Genomic DNA, 23,741 nt, shown 5'->3' with positions numbered 1-23,741 from the left:
GTCGTTTCATGTTTCCAGTCCATTGACTAGTTTAACGTTATAACGAGCTGCGACGCATCGACACCGTAAACGAAATAGCATTGCTCCTTCGACTCGTGGTTTCTGTTGGCTAAGATTTATAACACTACAAGATCCCAGTTCCACAGTTCCACAGTACCACAGTTCCACAGTTCTGAGTTAAGATTTATTTCCGCTCCCTCTTTGTCCGTAGAAGTTACTTTTCTTTTCTATAATAGTGATGACTGTATTTTTGTATTGTACTTTTTTAGTAAAGAAAAAAACCTATAAAATAATAATGATAATGATAAAACATTAAAATTACTTAATTTTGACTCAGAGTTAACTCTAACTCCACACCGACCCAAACATACTGGCCGTCCAGATTACATTGCCAAAATACATAATACACGACTTCTGCTTCTTTCTGTTCGCCGAGGAACCTACAATTATTGTTCAGATATGATTTATATATTACTTGCAAATAATGAATGAACCATATTCATCGATTTACAGCTTCATATAGTTCACACGAATGTGGTGGCATAACTCTTTAAACAACACGAGACTTTCTGACACTTACAAGGTCGGCTGAGAGTTATTTGCACATTCGCTTAGTTCGGACGAGCCTAATTTACGATGTGTATATGACAGTGTTTGGTTCGAATATTTACCCGATGCGGCTTAATTACGAGAGCGATATGTGTCGTATTTTCATACGAATTGAAGTCAACGTCTGCGCCACGTCAGTATTGACGGACGTGCGTAATTCGTACGTAGCGGGCACGAGGAGTGATATCAGTTCGCGTGACTATGAATAACACTGTCCCTGCGATATGAGACAATTATTGGCCACAGTTATAACTCTAGTAGTAAAATAATTGCGAACACGGATGTAGGCTTTCTAACAATTTGCATCCTATTCAGCTCCAGCTTTCATCTCAATAATCAATCTGATCGTGAATACGGACGAACATTCCGAAATACGCCTTTTACCCTAACCTAATTTCTCATATTTATGGATAGAAGCGGAATATTTTTCCACTACTGTCACGGCCTCGACGCTGAAGCAATTTACGTTGCGAATTCCATTTCATTTCAAGCAGGTAGGCCTAACATCGATTAAAGCTGAGAATTAAAAATCAAAAAGAATCGGGAATAAGAAGTTCGAAACCTAAACTCGAGTCGCTTTGATAGTCGAAGGCTTTCTTTAGATCATTTCTATTCTGTTTGACTGAAACGACTTTTAGAAGCGAGAAAGTGTATCCCTCCGTGATATGTACGTGTACCGAAAAAAAACCCCGAAAAGTTCCTAAAAATTGGGAATGTACATGGATATAGCGTGGATATAGAAGTATTGAATGGGAGTTCAATCGCCTACGCATCTATTGAGACCAGATAATTGGCACTTCTCTGATTCGACGCTACCCCCCAGAAACTTGTCAGCTCGATCCACAACGCGTGATGATTGAGTCGGATAAACCAATCAATACTTACGCTTCATATATTACCGCGCAGCATCCATTCAATATCTAGTTGTTGTGTCGCTTTTCATCACGTGAACTTACGACGGACGGCGAACCATCATCTGACGGCAGCTGATCACTTTCCGGCGCGCGCGATTACAAACCAGAGCTATTACGGCAAACGCCCCTCAGTTGAAACATTACGACGGAACGATTTTTGTAAATTTTGTGAATTTTTATACATACTAGTCACACTTTATTAACTACCAACAAAAATGAATGGTCTGCTTTGTTTCGGAGTTCTTACGATAGTGATTGTCAGTTGCCACGGCTGGAAGAACGGAGAGCCTTCATATTCAGACGGATACAGATATGGTTATCCGTCAAGAAGAAATAGTTGGGTAAGTTTATTTTTTCAAGGCTTTCAAATAAATGCAATAAATTCGATACAATTTCTTGGTTTACACTATCAAGTGAAGCTTTTTTGCAGCATAAAATAATTTGATTATCGACAAAAGACAATATTGTTATAAAAATTTTTTTTTTTAAAGTTGATACATAAAAACACTCTAGGTTAATGTTTAAGTTGAGCTGTTTGCGCTTGGAAATAGAATAAATTCCGAAAATAAGTATGATTTTATACATGTAGCACAGAGACGATGGCCTTGTCCGTAAAGCATTTATATATGTAACTCTCTCTTACACAATATTGAATTAATGTAACACGGACACTTCTAGAGAACTATGTATCATCATCATCGTGTCCAATGTAGGAATCAATTCTTATTGCGTGTAACGAAGACCACGGGGCTGAGGCGGCTTTTGTTTGGCGAATTGATTTGCGATATATATTAATTGTGAGAAACTCTTACGCAAAATCTTGCTGTGTCGCTATTTATTTATAGATAAACCATTGGCGCAACATAATGGAATTTCCGCACAAACAAATCAGTCGTGATTGCATTAGATATTTGATTTTGTGTAATGATGTTTTTCACATTTTTCTGAAACATGTACAGCATTTTCATGAACTAAGATCTCCCTGGCGTAAAAGGCCATTTCAGGGTGATTCATTGCGACGGGATTCTCTGTGCCCATTTACAACCTGTTGTATCTGCTCGCATCGTAAGCAATCACGAATCAACCTACGCCCCTTCGCTTTAAAGGGATTCCTAAACGATTTCGATCCACACACTTAGCTGGAACCGACTGAAATATTCCGTGAGTTTGACGACCTCACATTACTCCTTACTAAGTGTGAGAATAAATTGTTCGTTTAACGACCCGGTCAATCCCCCTCAAATCCTCACGCTGTATACTTAATTAGATAAATCAATTAGCAAAGGCAGAGATATTTAATGCTTAACGGAACCACGATCGAATCTCTGGACAAATATCGTCATGTATAATGACACCATCTTGCACACCATCGAATCCGACATTAAATAGCATGCGTTATCAATGAATATGAAATTTATCAATATTATTGAACAATTTACAGTAAAGTTTAAATTGGCTACGCGTAACAATTTAATGCTTCGTTTCTGTATACTCTCATAAGAAATTATTCGGAGTGTTTGACATTTCATTCGAAAGTATCACCGTAGAAAGAGGGCTGAACATAAGTGACATAAAACCCGTGCGTCAATGATAGGTTGTCGTCTTAGCCGATGTTTGCAGAAAGAATGAACGACGTCAATATTCCGTCTGTTCGTATGACACACATATTCTGCTGCGAGTTTTATATTATCGCTCAAACTGATCAATCAAGGGCGCCGAATGACGGAGACTTGTTCCAATTAACGAAAATCTATACTCGGCGAAGATGAAATGGTATCGATTTGTCATTTTTATTTTGGTACTTTAAATAAGCAGGGCACAGTCGGAATTGCGAATGGGAGCTCGAACTTTTTGATGTGCCGTACAGTGCTGCCGCCGCAACAGGCAAATGATATGCAAATTATATAGATCGCGAACGACCTGTCTAAACCTTCAATTCTATCAAAATAAGTTGCTTATTATGGCAGCTTTCTGTTTGCCGAAAACCATAGGAGATTACGAAATTTAGTAATAGGCTTAAATCATATGTATCGATGATGAATAGAGATAAAAGCATTGATCAGCTCTTTCCAGATATAGATGCGTCTGATTGGAATACGAAACCATCAGCTCGATACACAAACAAAGTTTACACAGAAATAGATCATTATTTTCAACAAGTCTTCAATCAGCGCTCTGTGGGTAGCATGTAATAAGTCGCTATTTTTGTTCACATACTGGGTTACAGATGACCAGAGGCAAATGCTATCGATTTCTGGAATACATTTTGATTTTTTTTTCCATGTTTCACATCAATATGCTGCGCAATACTATTCTTGTAATTTAATAAAAAGAAAAGTATTTGATTTCAGAGGCATTCTTATCAATATCCTCAATGTCTGGATGGACTAGATAGATTTAATGAACACAAAATCACATTACAGAAATTACAAGAACTTTGACTTTTGAAATATCGAATTTAATGATCAATTCATATTCAGAATTCGCTAACAAAGAATCTCTCAGTACGTCACTAAACTGAAAAATAAAATCACACATTTCATACAATTTAGTCTTGAAATCAGTTGCAGCGAAAAGGTACAAGCGATCGAACAAAAGGCGATTAATATTGTCATATTCTCTGTATGGGAAACGCCCTTCAATCAAACTGATGGACAGGAGGCAAGACAGTTACTTCATTTGCGTCAATATCGCGTATCTCATACCGTTTATTATTCTTGTAACTTTGTAACTTCTTAATTCTTCATTATTTTCTCCATTTGACGAATACTTTTGACTAATGCAAGATTAAATATGAGTCTTAGTTTAAAAATATGAAATTCATTTAATATTCAAGATAACGCGGTAAGAATAGGCTTTAAATGTTTGAATACAAAGTTCTGAGTCTAATGATGTGCCGACTTAGAATATAAAAAGCGTCGTAAAATGAAAAAGTTGTCAATGAGCACTTCAACGACCTGCATGTTCAGAATACTGCGACAAACTGCCTTCGTGAAAATGATTAGATTATATGGAGCGTCGGGTTTTTTTCTAGTCAGTCAATTTCACTGAGAGCAGTTTACTCGTCATTTGATCTCACTCGAGACACCTGTTTAGCAAGAAGCGACGCACCGAGAATGGCTATCATCCTCAATTCGGCCATACATCATTAACACAGATACCACTCCGAATTTAAATTTCTACGTGCCGAAGAATGTGCTAAAACTATCTCATCAACTACCGTGTAGAATTTACCAGTTTCCAGCTCGTTCGTTCGAATTTCAAATATTTGCGATTGTATGAATAATCAGTGTTATTACAAGGCGTGTGATAGCAGATGTCCATAGTCAATTTATTTGGGTAGGACTATTACAGTCAAATTCACGCCGAGTTGATAATGATAGAATAAAGGAGAATTAGCACTTCGATGTGAGTAACCGGTGAACTTACATCAATGGCTATTATTCGAAATGAAATGAAAATCGCTGTTTGGTTAATGTACAGTCTCTTGTGAAGTCGATGGAACGTCGGTGTGGCCATAGGGAAAGTTAAAGCTTCCAGTGATCACATTGCTGAGTCGGGCAATCAACGATAAATTGCCGGCAAATTTTATCAAGCAATTTTCGCCCGAGACACGAAATGAGGTTTGAGAGACCGGTGACTCGTGGCACTTGCTAATGTACACGTAGCTTATACGCTCCAGTACTACTAAGTCGAGCAGTATCCATGAATGTCTTTAGAAAGCTTTTTAAATGAATGAACCCTTCTACTGTAGGCAGGAAAATACTTCTACATAAACGACAATCAATCTATTGACATGTCAACAAAATGCAAATACAAATGTGAAAACATTTATAGTATATATAAATGACGACGTTCATTTTGTAATTTGAGCACGCTCTAACAGTTTTGCTGTTGGCATCGTAGTTATACTCAACCTTTTTGATCGTGCTTGTTTGGGAATACGTTTCATTTTGATTATTTTTTTTTCTGTTTCGAACACGTTCCGCCCTTCAGCACACGCATTATTCCAGGGAAATGACATGATGGCCGCGATGGTTAAAAACAGAAAGCGGAGTTTTAACTTCTTCGTTATTCTATTTTTTGTTTACAGAAATTCGGTTTTGCTGATTCGATCATTTCATTCGATACAAATGAAACATTATTAGTCAAACCCGGCGCACACGATTAGTACAAACGAACGTTACAAATCACAGGAAAACGAATAGAACAAAATGCATAGTATATCGCGTTACTCTCGTAAATTTTCTAACAACTCGTTTGCAAAATCGAATAGCGTGCTTGTCACCAATAATTAGCGTAATGTACCGGCCAACGCGTCTTGAGATAAGTGTCAAGAAATAACGACCGACAGATGTACTAAATCACTTAATAATCCTTGGAAAGAAAACCTACGGTTCATAATGACGCGTATACGTTCGGTTCGTGAGCCGTTACGTCAACAATAGTTATCAGAAAATAACGAGTCATCAACACCGACGAAATCGGCTGCCCATTGTCAGGTATGGCAATCAATAGTTTGCGAATAACAAGCTCGGTTTTTACGTCGATAGCGCTGCAAAAACATGATACTTTGCCATAGAAACAACAGTTTAAACCAACCAATTATGAAAAATAAATCAAATCGTTTTCGATTACATATACGCTTCGGCATAACCTCGAGTCTTCCTTGTTTAGGGTGGTATCTGCTGAATACCCTCACAATACAGCTGAGCGATTCATTATATATTTTACTTCAGTGATGGAAATCTTTGTTATTCCCACTTAAATATCGTTAAGATTGCTCCCGGGAACTGTTAGAATTATCTTTTCGTTTCTTCGACTCTACGATGGAATTTAATGAAATCGATTGGAAATTAGGAATGGGAATTCTTCGCTGTAAGTCTGCACTTGTCAAGAGAATGTTTGTTTGGTTTTCTGTCGAAACCATTTAATCTATTAAACGCGCGCTCTTGGGGCAATGACGTTGGAAAAAATAAAGGACACGGAAAACTTAATTCGGCGAGAGTAAGGCAGTTACTGACAGCAAATGAGTTGATGAAGTGATGAAAATTCCCACGCGTCACAACACCGGGTAACTAATCCACTCTTCAGTTCCATGATCGTGATTTACTCGTAAAGAGCCTCTTCCGAAAAAAACTGAAAGAAAAAAGAATTAGAAAACAATAAGCAGTTTTGGCTGGTGTTCAGTTCGGGAGTTTTACATCATTTAGCAGCTTTCAACTACTCGATGGAAATGTAACGGTTAGAGCCCTAAAAGCCGCAATCGTGGCCGTTTGAACAATAGCAGGAAGAGACTTATGATAAATTATTCATTCCATACCGATTTTTCGATAGCAGTAAAAACCAATAACCAACCGAGATGTATACACTATGATATACATACGCCCGAGAAGGACGTAACCATTAAAAGTTCTTTTCACCAAATATTTATCGTTATCACTTACTAAAATCTGTACCAACGATATTGCAATTATTTTTGGAGTGTATATATTTTCAGTATTGCCACAAACATGCCCGAATTCGAAGTAGAATTGCTTAAAGGCGGGCGTCGATTTGCGACACGATGCGGTCGGTTGCAACTGGTTCGGTTGCAAATGACCAAGACCCAGTTCCACAATTGTGAGTTAAGGTTAACTCGGAGTTAAAATTAGTTCATCTTCAATTTGTTAACTCTGAGTCGTAACACAGATCTGTGGAACTGGGTCCATATCAGCTGCAATATGATTGTCAGCGTTGGTTTGCAATTTGGTAACTGGTCAGCCGCAAGAGCATGTTGGTTGGCTGTGACTGGGAGAAGCGATCGTATCGCGTCACAGAGAGTAGAACGGGTCATTGCTACGTTTCGTAGAGGGGTCGTAAAGAATCGCGTCGCTAGGTGTCGCAAGCATTCTTGTAAAATGTTGTAAAACTTACGCATTTCAGTCACGATACCGTATTTGTCTGTCAAGCACTTGACTTTTTAGCTGCACTAATTCTGTTGGAGACTTGCCATGCATTACAACAATGGCTATCATCTACAAATTTTGACAGTACATGAACCTGTCAATTGACCGTCAATATGGCATCATTCCGTGAAAAAATGGCTGCACGACCTTTACATATAGGATGGGGACCGGATTAGCGTGTGTTGATCCGCCGATGTCGCTTACATAACGCGAAGACACGAAAGTGAATCATTTGATTTTCTTATCCCTCGAGGGGATTAATGTTCACCGTTCGATAAAGACCGATGTTTACTGAAATACGATACGGATTGTTTTGGATGACGACGGGTTCGTAATCTCTCCCGTTTATGCACGACGAGGGAAAAGGACTCAACGGACGTGTCGGATAAGCTAATAAAACGTAGAACGCAGATTGGATCACCTGCGGTATGTGTATCGCTATCGAAGACCCGAGTGGATTGTTTTCGGTTACGACGCACAAAAACTTGCGATAGCAAGATAGCCTTCATTGATACCGGACGAAGAAAAACCTCTTCATCCGTATTGATTCAAAGGGATGTGCGCGATGAAGTTTTATCGTTCACGGCTCTTTTCCGGTGGTTTTTTTGCACGAAAGATCAGATAATCTATATTGTTTTTTTTGCCACCAAATGGCACCACTTACGGCTACAATAATTTACCCCCAAACAAAACCCGACGAACACGCTCTTAGTAATGGTATACAAACTTAGCTATTTCCATCGTAAGAACGGGGCTTATAATTGGCCGCGTAATTGCCTAATGATGGACTTCGTTTCGAATTTGATGAGCAAATCCTGTAATTAGTTAGCTAAATAAAGAAGCCTCTTAAGTGACTCATTTTAAGTTGGCAAATTATCATATCATGCGGCTATTTTGGGTTTCATTATACAATGATTGCCTTTCAATTCGAATGGCAATATCGTGGTCATCTGCAAGGCTAATTTCTTCAATACAAGCGGTTAAAATCATCAGTAAACCCCGGTGGAGCGAACTCTAATTGGCCGGCTAAACTTCGACTAATAACACACAGTTTCTCCTCTGATCGGGGTATAATTCGTCGTATGCGGAATTCCGTTGCTTCAATACATCTATAATTGACAATTACAGACTTCATTAATTATTTAGCCACCGAACAGGGAAAACCGTATTTCACATTGCGTCGACTGTGTACACGCCCATTCATTTAGACGCTTGAGGCTGTTGTTGTGCTGTTGTTGCGTCGATGAAATCGTCGTCAACAGTCGTTATGTCGGTATATTTAACTATATTGTGAAAATTCATTTTGCGCATTACATTGTTTCTTCGTGAACAATGGAGGACGAGCATCTCACCGAAAAGTGGCGGTGGCATTTCAGTCAGCATGTGATGGAAAAGCCTAGATATTTTGAATAGTTTTTTAGCGGCTTAACAGTAGCTATAAACCCTCAAATATCTTTGTCTTGTTTCCATCAAAGAGAATATCCGAACTATGACAAGAGAGTTCTAATCTTTGAATCGCCACTGGCCTGATGTGATGAAAAGAGAGGAGGGAGAGCACGAGATGAGGGCACAGTGTGTCTGCGTTTGTCTCGGCTATTTTTCCAAATTACGTATTGCTATTTTCTCATTCGTATTTCCATTTATTTTCATTTAAAACGCTAACTATTGCTATTTAAAGCCGTCGATCTTATATTTCTAAGGATAAGCAATTGCAGCTGCGACGAATTTAACAATACGATTTCAAATATATCTACACATAAGCGCATTATACGATTCGAAATGAAGTTCCCTTGGGGTTATAACACGTATCTATATATCCGGAAAGCCTATCAGTTTAGATCTACCCTTCAGGGTATATGGTTGGAGGAGTAATGTTGCGATAGTTGGTTGTTTTTTTGTAGGCGGTAGCACGCGTAGTTAGATGATGGACGTTGGCGAACTTGCATCGATTCTGGCTTCCACACAATTAGTGTTTTTGGCTAATACATCATCTGAAAGGCTGTGGCGTCACATTGGCAAAGCTCAGTAAACAATTGAACACTTGTATTTACCGGATAAATCAGCATAGTTAGATGGAAGGCCGAATTAATGAAGCACTGATTCTCTAAAACTGTATAAAACATTCGCTGGATAAATACAATGGTCTGTAAGACATGTCTACGAGCAACTGAGAAACCGAAATCGATCAACGCAATCCAATAACTTTAGCCACCGCAAAATAAATGACTCGGCTTCGTAGTAGGAAATCTCAAGGATTGGTGAACGTTTCGTCAACACGACAACAAATTGATACGAATGGCCGCGTGAAAAGAGCCGATAAGAAAGACGAATCGTATGACAAACAAGTTTCGCGTGACACCTCCCCTAAACGAAAAAGCTTTCTAATTAACAACACAATTCGTAAATTGCTCTTTTAATCCAATAAAGTGAAATAGACGTTAACCTATGCGGGGCACGTTGAACCCATATATTACAACAACGACGACTTCTTTCAACCGTTTGTTTTCGAACGATGGTTCATCACATCCGGTTCTTGACGGGTGGAAATGTTTTCCAGTTTCCTGCTTCCTTTCGTCGCCGTTTGAAGGACGTTTGACATTTGGATGAGACACATTTCATATGAGCAGTGTATTTTCATGTAATGAGTTCCAGCTAAAATCTGGAAATCTCTTCACGATAACCTAGTCTACGCACCTCTGCCATCAATAGACGAAGACTTTTTCTGAGAAATGATAATCACGGTTTTTAAAAGAATTTTTCATCTTTATTTGCCGTTATTTTTAACATCTGCATCCAGTCTATTGTGATGTTAAGGGTGTTGAGAAATCTAAACTGTTCTCCATTTCTGCGTCTGTCTTCCTCCATACGGACTGACTTGTGTACGCTTTTTGACTATAAAGGTGCCTCGGTCTCCCAAGGTATAATCTTCTAAAACGTTTCTTGGAACGTGTACCGGTTTGCCAGCAATTCCACCGCAAATTGACAGCAATTTTGCTCAATTTCAGCAGCTCGATATCCATTATGTTTTATTTTACGATTTGATTACACATTTTTCTGCTGGCAATAGCCCCGAAAATCACTCTCATTCCGAAGTTATACTGGCGTGATTATTGTAGGATAACGTATTGAACCGCGGGCGTTTACATTGCAGGCAAAACACGCTATAAATAAAGGGCGAAATTTATTGTGGAAAAAAAACTCGTAAGCTTTATTCGGTGTACTGCTTAAGAATTCCATTCTATCCATAACTGGTTTTCAGGATTTTCAAGATTAGAACGATGTAAGCTGAGAAAATTGAATTTTGTATTCTGGGGGAAACTATCTAACGTCAGATCTTTTACCCGTTCGGCGTGTGATGTAACACGAATTTTGACTTTAAGCCATTTTCCAGACGATTTAATCTCGTACATCTATGAATATCTAATTGCTTCCCGAAAGGCTGTCTGACATTCATATCCGTTCAGGTTTTTGGAAGTTTGCCTGAACGCCGTGTTATGCATTTGACTTCCGTCATTCGTCGTTAATGCAATTGGTTCACCCCAGCGATACGAGACTCGACTTATATAATTCAATTGCCGTTAACGAGGCCTGAGTCTCAATAAATCGCCTGATAGACTCGAATCTCGGCGCGATAATCTAAAATTCCACGCTGGCTTCTGACCGTACTCCCAACGATTATTCGCTATGGACCAGATTAAACGAATCGCACTGTCCGTCGTGTCGGTCGACGGTGACAACATGGGGGAGACATTAGCGGTAAATTGGCGTTATCAAGCTCACCGAGCACGTCCTCAACTATTCGTGGACAATCAGTACACAGCGTGCCATCTTCTATCCGGCATTTACATCAGCAGTTTGATGATGGATTGACCTAAACGGGCCAATTTGCCACAGATCACTGGAGCGATCGACATCATCTTGTATCGTAGCCCACCTGTTTAGAGACCGCGCAATCAGTAAGCTATTGATCCTAGAAGAATATTCTAGATTGAATTTAATTGGAAAATGTGCTGATTTCGTATCGGCGCGTAATATATCCGATTTATCATCTCTATCTGATTTATCATCTCTAAGGTTTTTGAATGAAGAGGCATCTGGCGCTCTTAAAAGAAGAAATCGGAAAGTGATTACGGATTTTTCGATGCACCGGTGACGTGCGATATTTAATCATCTATCAAGAGACAAATAAATAATATCCGGACTGGAAAGAATTCAAACCAGCATCTATACTCATATTTCTTAGAACGAACCTTTTCGAATATATTCAGTACTTTCCGATACAAAGATAGATTTTTTACCGATTTTCTTTTGAATTCTAATAGAGCGACATCTTGATAATAAGCTCTCACTCTCTTACAAGAGACGGGTGGTTAATTCTATCAACAGCCTCTAAATAGCATTTACAGTTGAATCCAGAATTGAATTTATCTTGACAGCGCATTTTCGCTGAACAACAGCAGTAGTTTATTCCGTGGATTTTGTTCATCCTCCATTCGAGATTAGAATTGACTTAATTCTTTATCAACCTGGACGCCAGTGTTGGAAAATTGTCCCATTCTGCATTGATGGTAAATCTGTCAAGTGTCACTAACATTCATCGGCGGTGTCTATTTTCGAGCAAAATGTTTCTTAGCCAAACCGCGGAGCGCTTTAACATGTGACTATTACATCCGCGAGGTAATGATTAAACAAATAGAAAATTACACGAGGATTTATTGTTCAGTTGATCACGCGTCAAAGAAATATGTTTCAGAACGTGAGAGATTTAGTTTAGACATTCTAGTGGCCGAATGAAATAGAGACGACTTAACTGATGGAACTCACGAAACTCATTGCATTGGCCAACTATACGATCGATCAATATGACTGGTGAATAATGAAAAACGATAGACTTTCACTCACAAATAGTACATAAAATCCATTTAGAAATGATATTATTCGCCAGAAGCTAGAGACAGTCCTTTGAACATCATCTGGACCCGATTTTATTGACAGGAACTGCGGCGAATATGTTTGATTAGATCGGTTAGATCGCAGTAAAACGACGAGACAGCGCGTGAATCTGACGAATTCATTTCATGTTGCCTTAGGTAAAAAGTTAAAAACCTGTTTTTTAAAACCGCAACTACATTTACGTATTTTGAAATATATATTTGTAATGGATCGTAATAGATATTGACGCAAAACGTCGAGTTTGGCCCAGGGTAATTTTTTTATGTACTCGATGTCTGTTTATTCTACAGTTTCCTTTAATCACTGCGTTCGAACGATCCCGACTCTTTTGACTGAAAAACCTATCGTTCGCTCGATTTAGTTTCAAGTTTCCGTTAATGTACGTGGCTGGTGCGCGCCACTTTCTGTAGGGAACGATGGTCACCGTAGCGTGTTAAGGCGCCAGTATACAGCTGACTTTATTCCCACAAACGACATGAAAACAATTATAAATCTGCAGACGCCGCCGTCGCTGCTAACAGTACACGATATATGACAAACGCGATGTCATTTTTACTATGAATATATAATACAGTATCATATGACCGAAGCGCCGTCGTGGAAATCATGGCACAAATTGCTCTTTTTCACTAATTCCAGCGAGAATTTATTTGCGCTTTACGAAGCAGTAAAGCCACGCGCCTGACACATATAGACCTTCCAAGTTCATAAATACAAACATTACTTGATGATGAGATATCGAGTTGTACTCAGTAGAACCAATAAACAAAAAAACATCCAATAATATGTAACGCATATACGAATAATCTTTATTACTCATTTTATGCATTGGACGAAAATGTGCCTAGCCACCTTAACTGTGTAAACGACCTTGGCTTTAACAAATTGTTTATTCCCTTAACGTGTGGTCATGGTGGCCTGGACATGAAATATTGCCTTACTAATCCGCAATCTGTATTTGCGCAAGGATGGTGGCTACGCGCAGAAATGAGACCTTCGAAAAAATTCAATATTTACACATTTAGTGACTGGATCCTTGTATTATTTACTCAACGTGTTTAGAAAGGGATTATTTTGTTAGCTACATAAACCGCATTAATTTCAACATTTTCAATCGGACCGTAGTCCCCGGGGGTTGAATTGAAATCGATGTGGTATGTGCAGCGTTTAGGCGACGGTAACGAATCGGTGGAATTCGATTAATCGGTTCAGAGTATATGAGAATTTAATGGAAGACCAAGTGAGCGTCGGTTGTGACGACGGTCACCCTATAGCATACGCGTCTTTAGATTGCGTCACTGCGTCTTTTACTCAACAAAAATGCGCGTACTCTCCGCTGAAGACTCAGTGGCTGTGTCATCAAACGTCACCCGAACTCTAAATTGACATTCCCGGCACATTTAGACGTTATAGCTCCCGAAAGATGAGATGCGAGGCAAAAATTTCGGGAACGCAGCACCGTGTCTAATTCGTATAATAAATTGCCTCCCAGTTTTTTTAAACCTTTTTTTCGGTAGACTGTTTCCGAATTTTATGTTCGTATGCCTAGTATTACATGGTGCGTATTGAGTGTAGACAATTTAAATCCAGTACTACCATCTCTATTGGCAGTTACATTCTGATAATCGTAACGCCATTCAGACTTGATGTCCAAATTCATCGTTGCAACAACATCGATAATATTGACCGATTTTAATTGCTCGGTGTCATAAACCTCGATAAGCGTTACACTTGAGAGTATCATGTTGCATCGGAAATATTTAAATTCTATAATTATGTGCATGTACTTCACATCACACTACAATCTCATGACGACAATACGTCCACTCCTTTGAACTGTTTGCAGTTAGTACAGTATCGGACTTTGGAAACATGAAAAGAAATGGCTCATAAATTTGAGTCGAAACGTCAAACTCTTTCCTAGTTTTTTTTCTTATTGTGGGATTATCAACTTTAGCCCCAGTGATCCCCATTTCTTCAATCTTGAAATAGGGAACTATCCCTCTTTTTATCTTTGATTGATTGAGTACCTTCAATTCGATTTGAATTGTCTGTCGTTTACAAACCCGCCACTCCTGCCGGGAACGAAACAGATACCTCTGTAAGCGATGATGTACTTGTACTTGGCATCGATGAATCGATTGAGTCATTTCAGCCGTAAGCAAATAAATCTTAGATAGGTGTAAAAATAACTGATAGTTACCAACATAATGGTTTTGTTGGATCCATTAAGACACACCAATGCTTTGAATTAACGGATACGGTTTTTTTTCTAAATTACGTAATGGCCACTAGAAAGGGTCAAGTAAGATAAAAGGGACTGGTTACCGCGTGTTGGGTGTGGCACCAATTTTCATGTGGTGAGTGAATCTATTTACGCGGCTCTGAACGCAGCGCGATTTAACAAACATCATCAAATTCTAATCAATTTGACGACAGCCGCGTAAAGATTCGTGTAGCGTAATTTGGTGGATTTTCATCTTGAATTAGATATAATTATGCAGCTGACGTGCTCTTAATGTTCGCGTGGAACGGCGGCCGCGGTATACGGTGCGCGAATATCGCTGCAATTACAACGAAAATCGCGAAATATCGTGATCGCGTCGTATAAGGAGCTGAAAACGACAAGTAGTTAAATAGAATTCATGTCTTTGATTCGGCGCCGCGTTTCAGAAATCCAATCTGAAAAATCAACTAACCAGACGCTTAAAACGATGTATAATATGTTTTATGGCGCAGTGTTGTCTCTTGATTGTTCATAATTTCATATTACATCGTGTTTCTATTATATCAAAAATGATCTACTTAAAATGACGGTATGTAAATCATTGCGCGATGTGTATTTCAATGTTTATCTGATGTTTTGATTTATATTCAAAAATACGAAACTTCATCTCGCCGTGGGTGTATTGTATAATCTATTATTCCGTGTAGGATGAAGCGACGATTTGCTGTTTATGCGGAAACCAATAATTCGAATTACACAGATTTTTTGATGGTGCTTATCGTCACGAAAAACTGTGGAAAATAATCGCGTCCATTAATTATTCAAAGGCTAATTTCCCCCAAATAGCGAATAAAGATATGACGATCCAGTTTTCGAAACAGTAGTCGAAAGTGTTGATTCAAGCAGTTGATATCCGGAATAGTCGTCGTGTTCTTGTATACCTGTGAATAATCAGTATCTTATTGAACCTCACTATCTTAAATTCTTTTCTAAATATCTTATATTTTTTCTCCTTCTCTTCTCTATATTATGATATTAGCAATATGATGATTTCTGTAATCAATCATTGCCTGCGTCATGTAAATATATATATCTATAAATGATTGATATCTAAGAAGAATCGTATATATAGAGGAGCCGAACTTGTTGTCAAATCAGTCAACATGAAGACGGATAGCGCTTTATTGGTAAACTCGATTTTCTGGAAATACGAGCTTTAGCTACGAGTTGCTTCATCGAGATAAATAGGTGCTCGTATTCTTTATGAAATCAAGTGAACTCGCTTTTGTTGAAATTTGTTAAAATTCAGGTAATAGTTTGTCACGACTTAAACGATATCTCTGCTCGCTGAACCTGTGTAGGGGACAATGGTGTATAGAAAATATTTTCAAAATGAACAATGAGCCTTGGGCTGAAATGAACTGCCAAGCTGCCTCTGAAAAAAAAATGTGTATGAAAAGAATTCAAATCGTGTACGGGGTGGAGGTCTTTTCAACGATTGTTTTCGCTCTATCGATTATGCGTGCAAGTAGTCACGATTTCAATTTTCAGCATCTCGACTAAAAGGCGTTGTCGAGTCACGCCTGCGTCGGGCAATTTACTGGTTCTCCTTCCCGACATCATCAGCTCCATCAAGTCCGGATACATTTCCTCTGATGAAAGCGAAACTCGCAATAGCTTTTGATTAACCCTATGTTTTGCCTCGGGAATATTTTAGTCTTTCAATTCACACACGACAACGTACGTCACCGTAGTAATTTCGAAAATTAACTTTTAAAAGGGTTACCGTAGAGTCTGTGATCTGGGCTCGGGGTCGTATTCACAAAGCACCCATTACGTGCCCCGTAAGATCCCGAACAGACATACGTGACACGTAGGCCTGCGAGTGCTTCTTGAACTGCACGAATGATGCCTATTTCCGAAACGAAAATCAACCGTGCTTTTACACAGGACGTGGACACGATCCCACATCTCTGGTATTTTTCTATTTATATTTTTATGTAAAGCGTAAAGATTTGTTTATCTGTTTGTGTATTTTAGTGTGGCAAGCAGGGGAATCGATGTTTTCAAAGCAGCCAATGTTGTATGGGATTTTACTGTGCATCGTTAGAGTCTGCAGAAGGTACGTATTCATTCATAACCGAACGTTTTGTTTCCATATACAATATCAGAGTTAAAGATATTTCCGAAGATTGTGTCGATCAATTCAAGTTCTGTAAGAAGATATTCATATTGAAGTATTATTCTACCAAAGAATCTCTTGATTACTTTCAAATTACGTACGATATTTGCCGTCACACAAAAATTAATTCCGTTCTATCTAAGGTCTTTTTCAATTTCTATATACCATCGTATACATGATCTGGCAATGAATCTTTTCTTTACGTTATTAGTTTTCCCCCTGCCTCTCTCTCTATTTTTAAGAGAATAAATTGCTATTTGCCCATTAATCTTCAGTGCCGTTCTCAAAGCTCCATATCGATAACGAGCGTTAGTTTTTATAGTAAGTATCGCCGAAAGAATCTTTGAATTCGACGGATCGAACGTGTAAAAAGTATGCAAAAATATGCATGCAGTATTTGCTATAGTTTATCGCGGAGATGATGAAAATGGCTGTATGGTTGTGTCAAATTATCGGAACTACTCCAGGGATGAAGTCAGCGATCTAGTCTGATATGTACATATGTATAATAAGATATATATCATCGGATATTTCTGTCTCTAGTATAAGCGTAATTCTTTCCCCGGTCACGCATCGATCATATCAAATATCAATAAAATATAACCACAAACTCCTCGCAGACGAACTGAGAACTGGCCTTGAAATATCGTCGTCGTGAGTTGGCTACGAATTAAGCCGCTTCTAGGACTGAGGAATCATGCGCGACCAAACCATTTCTCGAGTGGTTCTCGTAACGTCAACGGCTTAGTAATAGTTGAAAGAGAATGTTATCGAATTCGGCAACTACAGGAATGAAAGAACATTACTCATGCCACCACAAGTAGTCCAGTAATCCCGGCGAGTGAAGTGCACCACTGGCTAGTTTATAATACTTCGCAGTTTCCCCCACGACGCTTACCATAAGCATCTTACCCACTATAAACGATAGATTTTCTTCGTATTTCTGGGTTGACTGGGTTTCATACGAACCGATTACTCATTGCGCGTCTTGTTGCCGGGCGTTGGACCGAAAGTACAAGTCCGTGCCGTCAAAGGATCTGAGAATGTTTTTCACTTTTTTCAAAAACAAATCAGTGATTTATCCGTAGCCTACGATTTCCTTTCTGTAGCACACTCTCTTATGTTTTATCTTCACAGTCTTGTTGGTATCCGCCTCTGATCTAATCATTTATTTCATCCAATCTCTTCAGCCGTAAGTGGTCTCTTTCGTTCTTTCCAACGGAGCATTTTCGTCGACCACTTTCGGACCAAGTGGGATCTCATTAATCAACTCGGACGAGGACGTAGATATCCCACTGCAGTCGTTGTAAAGTCACATCGTCGACTATATGTTCGTTGTATTAGTGTACATTAGTAAAATGCGCACGCAAGAATTCTACATTATCTCCTTTTTTCGGAGAGATCGCCGTCAAGTAACGATTGTCATTTTGACCCGGGTAACCTTTTGATCGATAGAGTTAGTGTATAGCGACAATCATCAGTGCTGATAGATTCTGTAAGAAATTACGAAGTCGTCATTGAGAGAATCCCCCGTAGCTAAACACGGGTGTAATTGTCTACCAGAACAGCGTTAATTGCCTTTATTTTGTGATGAGAACGTGTAATTAAATCAGCACGTTTCGTCATGATTTGTATCAGAAACAATTTACATTTAATCAGAAGTTTCGTCGCTATCGAAAACTGTTGATTGCTCATCAGAACCAGATGCATCAGCGTCTTCCCGGTGCAGTGAGTATATATACATCAACGCACATACGAGTCGCCAAAAACCTTTTGAACGTTTCGACTATCACAGGTTTCATTTATGCACGCTCGCATTAATAGCTTTAGCTTCCGATCAGATCCATTTACAATGGGACATCACTTTTTACATGTCACGAATTAGTTTCGTGACACGGGGATCGTAAAATCGGATCTTTTCAATTTCTTTAAAACGCTCATCTTATCTTTCTCGCTAAATGACTCGTTATTCAGAAGACACCTAATGGTTTACAATACCTGATTACAAGACGTGCCTGATAGTACGTAGGCCTACTACTCGTGAAATTTGCCATCATCATAATTCCATACTGGAATTCAATTTTAAAGTAACGCAACGAAATATCTTAAATATATTTGCTGACATTCTTCAGCCGGAGACAAAATAGAGTGTTCCAACGCATGTAATACGAAAGGACAGTGTTTGTTAACGACGGTTAAATGCATGTTTTATTGCTGCAACCATTTAACTACGAGGCAATAAATCATAATGCGATCGTCTCCCGGTAACTCGGCTGGATATTGCGCCGACAAAAATCTATTTCAATCCCCCGCAAATGACACGACCAGCAATAGTTATACAACATTGAAAAACAAGCTGTATTCAAAAGTCTCGTCTGAATCGCGAGTTTGTGAAATTGGATTAGAGGAGGCGGTATTGAAAATGCGCATTCACGCACTATTCCCTCGTGTCGTGATTTAATCTTCAGTTTGATACATCTTACAGATTCTCACTAAGATCGCGTATTGACGCTCTATACAAATTAGTTCATCCCGCTTGATGTTCCAGCTTTCTTGTATTTTGTTTAGGTCCCGAAGGGCTGCCGTAACACTGAGCTCCATCTCGATCGTGTGCGTTATGAACGAACGTTTCGCCCCAGAAATCTAATCAATCTCATTTTGTGTTTATTTTCTTTTTATCAAATGTCGACCGTCTTCAGAGAGAATCAATGACGTAAAAGTGCAAGAAGAACATTGAGCGGTGTCGATCGATGAACCTCAACTTCAGATATTTTGGTTAAACTCTGCATGATACGTTCGTTCATGGACTGATTTTCAAAAAAAGAATTCATTAACTCCAATTTAGAACCCATTGATACATCAATACTATTCACGTAGATGTAATTACTTTCGCTGAAAACGCCTGCGGAGTTCACTAACAGGCCTATTTCTCCATTATAAATCCGTTACCGTTTCCCGGCATGCCATCGAGATTCAAAAGATAACTGACGTCTACCCGTTTCCGGTGTTAGTTGCTCTATGCAGGTGAAAACCGGCGGCTATACCACGTGATACCGCCGGATTATCTGACTCGGTTGAAAGTAATGACGTCGTTAATGCAAATCGGCCAAAAGCGACAAAGTGTTTATATATCATAATAATTCATCACCGACTATCCCGAGGTCTACCCACATAGAATGGTGGCTGATTATCAGGCCATATAGCAAAAATGGCAAAACCACAAACGTAGAAATTTTTTTTTTACTATTAACCTTTTTTGTCCATTGCGAATTCGTCTGAACAAGGCATTTAAAGGTTAAAATATTTTGCCGAAGAGAACACGCTTAGCGCGTGACTTACTTACCGAATTAGCCACCATACTATCTAATGAAATAGACGGTATATAGTTTTTGCGACACTCTTGAGATATTGTAAAACAGGTAACAGTATTCTCGAAAACACCCCGAATGATAGCGCAAGTAGGTATATATATATATCTCATAAGATTAGTAAAATTCACCATTCGATAGACACCATAGTGATATCGAAATTGCATTATTTCTATGGCATTTATCCTTTGGTTAACTTAACTCATCCACGATATACCCAATTTTTGAGCAACGTCCCTGTGCGATGCAATATCCATCATTGACAAAAATCATGACGTTCATATCAATTACAATATGGGTATATCAATACATTGGATGTATATTAATTTCAGTACTTTTATTAAAATGGAAATACATATATTGAAATTGATATTTCATTGTTTTATTGCACTATGATTGTGTTTGTAGTTTTAGAAAACGAAGCTTGAAAAAAAAACATTGTTTCCTTTCCTTGTTTGACAGGGAAGGGATTGTGGGGAGCATGTACCCCGACTTGTGAGTCCGATGTCGATTGCGCTGACGGTGAAGAGTGTACACTAGGCGCCGTTGGCAAGGCTTCAGTGCGCATGTGCACCGACAAGAAGCAAACTCGTAAGGCAGGACTCGGTGAGTATTCGTAGCGATCACGTGACGTCAATGTTTTCTTGCGATTTTGCAGGTTATAAGAGTAGTCTGGGGGAATGTTCGCCTGCTGAACGTTTAAAATCGGCCTCGGGGAGGTCACTAGGTAAGAGACCGCTATCGATGATCAGCCCTGCTCTCTCTCTCTATCTATCCCTCCATATCCGTGTTTCTACGTATATTGCTTGAAATCTAACTGTCGCAAAGCGTCCGACGGATAGAGAAGGCAAATGGCATGGCTAATACTGCAGTATTCTATATAAAATGCGTGTTTGGTGCTGGGTATATCATCAGTGTAAAAATTTCTCGGCAAAGATCTGAACTGGTGCTGAGTGATGAAGAGTCTGTCGTTGATGTTGTGAATACTCTGGTGGTTTATTTACTATTAAAGCATGGTGATGTATTTTACGCTGGTAAACTGATACATTTAATAAACGCCGAATGAAAATATTGCCGAAACAGTTTGTTATGCTTGCAAAAAAGACGAAACTTCTCTCTTTGGATTGCCCTGGGTCTAGGAGTGGTAGATAATTGTCGAATTATGGCTTTTTGTTACCAGATAGTTCAGAACAAAGTATTCATTTGAAATACATGCGAGTTGAGTGAAAATTAAATAGTGTATAACAACAGTCGTAATGATGTGTTCGCTAGAATTTCATTTGAATTTCACTCGGCGGATCCGCAAATCAACGAATCTAATTCATTTTGTATTGTGCTATTTGTTTTCCTTTCTAAAATGCTTTTAATTCATATATCTGTATATTGTTTCGAAATATCTGCATGGCCATTGTATCCTTATCGGTTTATTGATATTGATAAAGCTGCAATATGGAACGACCATTGATGACCCATCCCCGTCTGCCTTCATGACGTCATCGTATTGCCAAGTGGTTTTATTCATGAATAATTGCGTTCAGTTGGTATAACTGCGATGAGTATATACGTGAAGAAATAAATCAAAATGGAATTGAAATGATAATTGTTAGTAAATTAGATGCTGATGATTAAGTAATTCATGAGGGATATTGTCGAGATGGCTACATGTCTCTTCTGGAACAATTAGATATACGCATGACTACAGTGAATACTAGCTCAACTACATTCGAATTCAGCCGTTTCCAATCAAATGAATACTCTTGACGATGGGCAGATGTATTCTGCTGCTTGAAATTCTATAACTATATATGCTACGGCTATTGTTTTGATTGTGGATGATTCAACTGTACGACTACAGTGGCTATTTGTACCTAATTTTCAGGAGAACTATGCGAAGACTCGTCCGACTGTGATATCAGTCAAGGTCTCTGCTGCCAAACCGTCACATTCCATCGCCGCCGACCGAAACGTGTGTGTGACGACATATCCGGCTTCGCAAAGTGCATCAAACCAACAAAATATACAAAAATGAACCGATTATAAGGTATTCACATAATCGCTTTTTAAGAACAAAAAAAAGCTACTGCCCCCTTTCGATAACACTTATTTAGATAATAATGTTAATAATTGATGTAGTTTCTATACTGCACGCCATCCATTGTCATCTTATTACATACTTTTGTATAGTTACATATTAAGATCGATGGTAGAATACGACATCGACGGATATACTCATTAGAAAGATTAATCTTATGTTTAAGTTTCAACATCATTGCAATTTCTGATGGAAGTAGACAAACTATTCTATAAAGATGGTACTGCAAAAGTTAAACGTTGTTTACCATAAAACAGCATTCTAGAGTAGATCCATCAATATTCTATTTTAATTTCGTATCTTTTAGATGATGACCTCTGGAGAATCAAAATGGCGGACTGATGAAAACATTGCGCGTGTCGAGTCAATGAAACAACATATTGTAGATACATGTATAAAGAGTTCCGTGTCAACGCAACCTATCTATCAAATTACGACTTTTACGATGGCGATACTCAGTTTTTTATGTGACATCACTGAGTGAACTTTCAACCGCATATCATATACAGATATATGCCTCAAGTATCGAGTGACCAATTCCGAGAATGAAGAAAAAACAGTAACTTCAGTCCTATATTCGTAAGAAATAGTTTTAATGATAAGTCGAGAAGATACGCAATATCCGTGTAAGGAGAGAAATCGCACAATAATTCATCTATGGCTGAATTATTGAGCGATTTCTCTCGTCTATTTAACAATATTTTTCCAACACAGGTTACACATACGAAAAGTACGGGTTCTCCGGTGCCAAATACTGAAGAAAACTAAACAATCTATACAATTTCTACTCTAGCTCCATGGCAATTATATATCAAAATTGATCCGGTTTTTGTCGGTGTTGGTCATCGATAGCTGAGGATATATATTACAAATTGATTTAATGTTATTAGTGTATGTTGTTACATTGTGCGATTGAAAGTTTTTAGTAACGAGTTTTACGAAGCACGCAACTTTCCACCGATAAACCGTCAGTTTTCAGATCGATGTTAATCGCTTTTCCCTCGAAAACGAATAGTTGTTACTGTGATTTTTCCCTATTTATCAATTGAAAATCCACTCATTCGAATGTGAAGATAAACCGTTGAAATTATGATGAGTTGTACGCTTCCTATATTAATGGCAAGAGTTTCGTAATCATTATTTGGAAAGATTCATTGAATTGTGTATTCTATTTCGCGAGCATCCTAAATCCAATCTATCAATAGAAAAAAGCGTGCAATTTATTTACATTTACTATTTCTCAAAGTTCTATGATATATTTTACGATGTGTCTCTTGAATAATATGGATCTATTTACATGTGAAAAAGAAATACAATAAATATCAATATTAATCATTATCCATACATAATAATGATATTAATGTAATACTGAGTGGGCTTTTTCGACGTGTAAAATGTTAGTGAGCGCATTTATCAGAATCAAATAATACTGTGAGAATCTCCTAAAA

General features: G+C 38.5%; 1 protein-coding gene across 2 annotated transcripts; it reads left to right on the top strand.

Moving 5' to 3' along the window:
* The first annotated feature begins 1,546 nt into the window (after positions 1 to 1,546).
* On the top strand, positions 1,547 to 23,741 carry LOC141907374 (ITG-like peptide). 2 transcript variants are annotated; one of them, XM_074796995.1, is made up of 5 exons: positions 1,547 to 1,864; positions 16,692 to 16,773; positions 20,860 to 20,928; positions 22,081 to 22,242; positions 22,601 to 23,741. In XM_074796995.1, the coding sequence occupies exons 1-4, from the start codon at positions 1,739 to 1,741 to the stop codon at positions 22,239 to 22,241; spliced, it is 438 nt and encodes a 145-aa protein (XP_074653096.1). In that variant the 5' UTR covers positions 1,547 to 1,738; the 3' UTR covers position 22,242; positions 22,601 to 23,741. The 2 variants fall into 2 exon arrangements, with proteins under 2 accessions (XP_074653096.1, XP_074653094.1); XM_074796993.1 differs by lacking the exon at positions 20,860 to 20,928 and adding an exon at positions 20,664 to 20,807.

Source organism: Tubulanus polymorphus, chromosome 6 (assembly GCF_964204645.1).
Source record: "Tubulanus polymorphus chromosome 6, tnTubPoly1.2, whole genome shotgun sequence".
In the NCBI taxonomy this organism is placed as follows: domain Eukaryota; kingdom Metazoa; phylum Nemertea; class Palaeonemertea; order Tubulaniformes; family Tubulanidae; genus Tubulanus; species Tubulanus polymorphus.
Note: the sequence above shows the minus strand (reverse complement) of the source record. Positions and strands in the feature narration are given on the sequence as shown.

Excerpts from the sequence above, each read along its gene's own strand:
- LOC141907374 (XM_074796993.1), top strand. The coding sequence starts at position 1,739 with ATGAATGGTCTGCTTTGTTTCGGAGTTCTTACGATAGTGATTGTCAGT. Across the intron at positions 16,774-20,663 it reads ATCGTTAGAGTCTGCAGAAG|GGAAGGGATTGTGGGGAGCA; the intron begins GTACGTATTCAT and ends CTTGTTTGACAG. Across the intron at positions 20,808-22,080 it reads AACTCGTAAGGCAGGACTCG|GAGAACTATGCGAAGACTCG; the intron begins GTGAGTATTCGT and ends CCTAATTTTCAG.